Source organism: Podarcis filfolensis, assembly GCF_964270895.1.
Source record: "Podarcis filfolensis genome assembly, chromosome: 1".
Classification (NCBI taxonomy): Eukaryota; Metazoa; Chordata; class Lepidosauria; order Squamata; family Lacertidae; genus Podarcis; species Podarcis filfolensis.
Window position 1 is genome coordinate 31,009,357 of NC_139604.1, and position 4,559 is coordinate 31,013,915.

The 4,559-nt window shown below is 38.0% G+C and overlaps 1 protein-coding gene across 1 annotated transcript in view; it reads left to right on the forward strand.

The window, feature by feature from the left end:
* The window catches only part of LY75 (lymphocyte antigen 75), a 77,844-nt gene extending 75,367 nt beyond the window's left edge, over positions 1 to 2,477 (forward strand). The window contains exons 38-39 of the mRNA XM_083578560.1: positions 359 to 385; positions 1,339 to 2,477. Of these exons, the coding sequence (XP_083434686.1) occupies positions 359 to 385; positions 1,339 to 1,532 (221 nt within the window). The 3' untranslated portion in view covers positions 1,533 to 2,477. The remainder of the gene's footprint in view (positions 1 to 358; positions 386 to 1,338) is intronic.
* The last annotated feature ends 2,082 nt before the right edge of the window (positions 2,478 to 4,559 follow it).

Consider the following 4,559-nt stretch of genomic DNA (forward strand, 5'->3'; position numbering starts at 1 on the left):
ATTGGAACCGAAGGACAAGACTTCATTTCTTAACATCACAGAAGTCTTAATTAACTGGAGCAGTCATTTTTGCACAATAAAGGATTCTGCTCATTTTCTGTCCCTTCCACATGAACATGAAGATCTAGTGTTTCAGCACCTTATACAGAAATGAGCTTCTCATATGCATACAGTGCACAGCATTCTTTAATGCAAGTGAATAGGAAAGGTTACTGGGATTGGGGCCTGAAGAGCATAGAATGCTGTGTTCGAGATTCAGGATGTTAGAAATGTCAGTTATTGCAGTGAAAGCAAATTGCTGCTTTTAAGATAAACACATATTAACACCTTTCATTTTCTTTTGCGTGTATCTTTGCAGTTCCTTATGAAAAGAAGTATTTACCGGGTGAGTTATCTTTTGGTTCCCCCCCCCCCAAAAAAAAATTCAGTAGTTGAGCTTTGAAAAGAGAGCATTTTCTCTTGGTTATTCAGAGCTATTGCGCTTTGTAACTGAATACGGAAACTACAGCATTCACACTTACCCTGTGATCTGTGTACATATTCAAGTGGTTAAAGTTAATGTCATGGTTGTTATTTGTTATTATTATATCAGTATTTCAGGCCCATTTACAATGGTACCTCAGGTTAAGTACTTAATTCGTTCCAGAGGTCTGTACTTAACCTGAAACTGTTCTTAACCTGAAGCACCACTTTAGCTAATGGGGCCTCCTGCTGCTGCCGCGTCGCCGGAGCCCGATTTCTGTTCTCATCCTGAAGCAAGTTCTTAACCTGAAGCACTATTTCTGGGTTAGTGGAGTCTGTAACCTGAAGCGTATGTAACCTGAGGTACCACTGTAATTTGGTTACAAGCAAGTAGCAAATGACACCCAGAGTTCTGCATTGTTACCCAGTAGTTTTACCCTGATTTGGTGTCACATAAGCTTTTTTAGAAAGGAGATTGTGTATAGACATGCTTGTCACTAGTGGATACTACTCTGTAGAACACCAGCAGCTTTGGGAATAAAGTGCCATATAGAACAAGACTACGTGAAAGCAAAGAGGTGACGAAGTTTGCCTTGTGGGTATGCTATGATAAATTAACATTCATATACTATCTGATGTTGTGTATAATGAAAAATGTGAGAATGTTGTCCACCGAGCTACCTTTGTGTTCCATGGTAACTTGTAGAAAAGGAGCTATTTTCTAAATAGTTGCAAACTGGTAATTAGATCCAAGTAAAGAGGCAATCACTACTATTAGTGTGCCAAGTGTGATAGCAGATAAACATTAGCTGTAGTGTAGAAAGAATGTACATAATTTGACTACATCCCATTGATGGAATCCCTGTATCGTTTCAGATGAAACCGCTTGGACAACTACCTTAGTCATAACTTCAACAGTAATTGTGGCAGTGTCTGCAGCATTTCTCTGGTACCTATATCAAAGGAGGGTTTCTTCTGGAACAGGATGTACAGCATACAGTTCCACCACTCAAGTGCCAAGCAGTGATGAAGTGGTTCTTGTAGAAGAAGAAAATGAATATACTGCCTAAACTGTATTTATTTATAACATAATTACAGAAAGAACAGTGGCTCCCAAGAAATATACCTCAAGGAAAAGACAGTCTAACATTATTCCACATGAAGATGAACGACCTTCAATGGTAAATTAAATTGCTCTTACGCACAGGAAGTAAATTTCCATCCATGCAACTGTTGTACCATTTTCACAAACTGCACTTTCATTCTATTGTGTTTTTCACTATGCAAAAAGGCCTTGGCACAAATTGAACTACCAGTTTGGTTGCGGGAGAGGTTAAGGCTGGCTAGAGGAGAAACAGCAGCAGATACAGTCCAGCCAAAGTTAAGCACTTCCACAATTGCTTAATATCTGCAACTGCAACCGTCGGCCTTCACAGTGTTTAGCTTTGGCTAGGTAATATAATGGAGGAAAGGGCAGCTGTACATAGAAAGCTGCCATTCGTCCAGAAGTAAGTGGTCTCCTACATCCAGAGATTCACCTCTATCACTCTCACCTTAAGCTATTGTGCTAAACTTTGAAGATTATGTTGTGCCTGAAGAACTTTTAACAAATGGCATTGAGAAACAAATGACAAACCACAATTATACACTTTTCAATTGTTTCTGAAATCAGAATTCCAGTTGTAGATTGGAACCATCTGCAAAAAAGGTAGGTTTTGTTATTATAAGTTTCACCATAACACTAGGGGTGGTCCTGTTGTCAAGTCTAAGATGTTATTTCACAAAGCCTCCACAAAAGTTTCTTGGAGCATGTAGTAACTCCATCCTTCATACCTTTAATCATGAGGCCATGCCAAATGTTTTTTAAAAATTGGTCTTCCAAGCTGACAAAACTCCATACCCGAATACCAACTCCTCCTATATTAACACAGTGGTGGGGAAAATCATGCATGTGTACATGTCTCTATATTTTTATGTGTATAATTCTGATATAAATAAATATCTAGTTATATGAATTCTTTTTGAGAATGACAGATGGAAGGCAGAACCCTCTTACACCATTTGTTTTAACACTATCAATTTGCCATTGGTCCCAAAGGAATCCTTCAAAATACTAGCAAAGAAACCCAAACAAAAATTTGATTTTAAATTACTCCAGTATGAAATAAACATGTATTTTCTTGGTGCCATATTCCAAAAAGTGTTATTGGGGTTGTTGTTGTTTTTCTTCAAGTGTTAAACAAAACCTGACATTAATTAGGAGAATTTCACTGTGCTATCAGGAAGCCCTGGAAAAACAAAACAAAGATGCCTAGCAGGAATATGGTGCTTATAGTAAATAAAAGAGAATTTGTTTTTTCAAAAGAGCATTGCAAATAATAAATCAGTATTGCAGGTTTGAGTACTATAAGCATCTTAATTCAAGTGCTGAAGTAAAACCACCATGGAGAAGCATTAATCCATAGAGGGGGAAATCTATGGGGTCCAACATGCTCCACTGCATTCTGTAACGGTTATTTTTGGAGAGAGGGTACCTGCAGAAATATAGTCATGCTTTCTTTTGCAAAATCAAACAATGCATTCTAGTGTTAAAGTGTATACCCATATAAACAAAATTATACAGGCAAAATGCTGTTATTCCTCTCGACCCTATTTTGAGATGTTGGTGAGGATAACCCAAAGTGGCTTAGGAGTTTGAGACACCATTTCTCATTCATTTGAATAGAGGCATATGGTATCATCTGTGGCTAGTAAATGTAACTTTAAAAAGGAAATAGAGGGAGAGGAATAACATACTGCAGGACAACTGAACCCATTATCATTCAGAAGTATATGGCTCATGAAATATTCCTAACCTGCAAAAACCAGTTTGCAAATACATCAAATAGCTGCTGGGGTCCACAGCAATCAAACGGAGGGGGGGGACTAAAGGTGATTAGGCCTTCCTAGCATTATACACATTAAGTAGTTCAATAAAGCAGTTTATAGTAAAACAATAACAAAGTACTGAAAGATGTGTGTTTGAGAGAGTAAGCACCATCAATTCCTGAAAGGATTGAGCAGGGGACAATACTATGCAGAAGTTTACCATATGTTAAATTGCAACTAGTAGCTCAACTGAACTAGCACTTAAACAGATTGCACATCTCTGTGGGTTTAAGTGCACAATTACACTTAATAAGCTATCAATCATTTGAATACTTTACCATAGACATCACATCCTAACTGATCTAACACTAGTAAGTCTTCAAATAACTGCATGCCAGTCACCGGAAAAAGCAATCCAATTTTGGTTAGAAAGGTGGCACTAAATACATATTACTTAAAAATGAATTTAATTCTGAACATGTCATAAGGGGAGTTTTATATAGCTCATCAACATCAGTGTAAAATCATTTCAGGTTTTATCCTGGTGACTTGCGTTTTTTAAACTGGGTTTACTAACCTTCTGTGTTCACAGTAGGGCCATCTAGATTTCGCTGCCAACTGCTCTCTATGCTACTACAGAGATTCTCCCTGAATCAGAACGGCTACAGCAATTGCCAAGGTTAGAAGGGGGGGGGGAGATTATGGCTACAGTTCTTAGATCATTAAATAGCTTTCAAAACTTAAACCATACTATATAGAACATCTGCAAAGGATTAGAAATAGCAGCCTCTCCTTCCTTGCTGAAAGGTTTCAGAAGGTGATCTTAGGTCTGTATTCAGATATGGGGAATTCATTAGTTTTCTTGATTTTAATTCTGGCACTTCAATCCTGTCTTCCAAATGTTCCTTTCATACTGCAATACCTGCTGCATTATGGAACTGTGGCTTTTTGGCCTGCATATTATGCTAAATTTCATTCACACCAGTGGCCATGGTGTGTGACATAATGAGCAGCATCCTACAATGTCAACTACTCCCAATCCTTTCTTCCTGAAGGCGCGGAGGATGTTCTGTCTTGACAAGCTGAAAGACCTGTGTAGACAGAACTATCAACTATCAGAAGAACACAAGGCTGAATTCTCCCCAGAATTTTAAAGAACTTAAATGCAGATTGCAGTTTAGAAGACAAGTTGTACACTATTATCTACTGTATTTTAAGAAGGCAGGCAA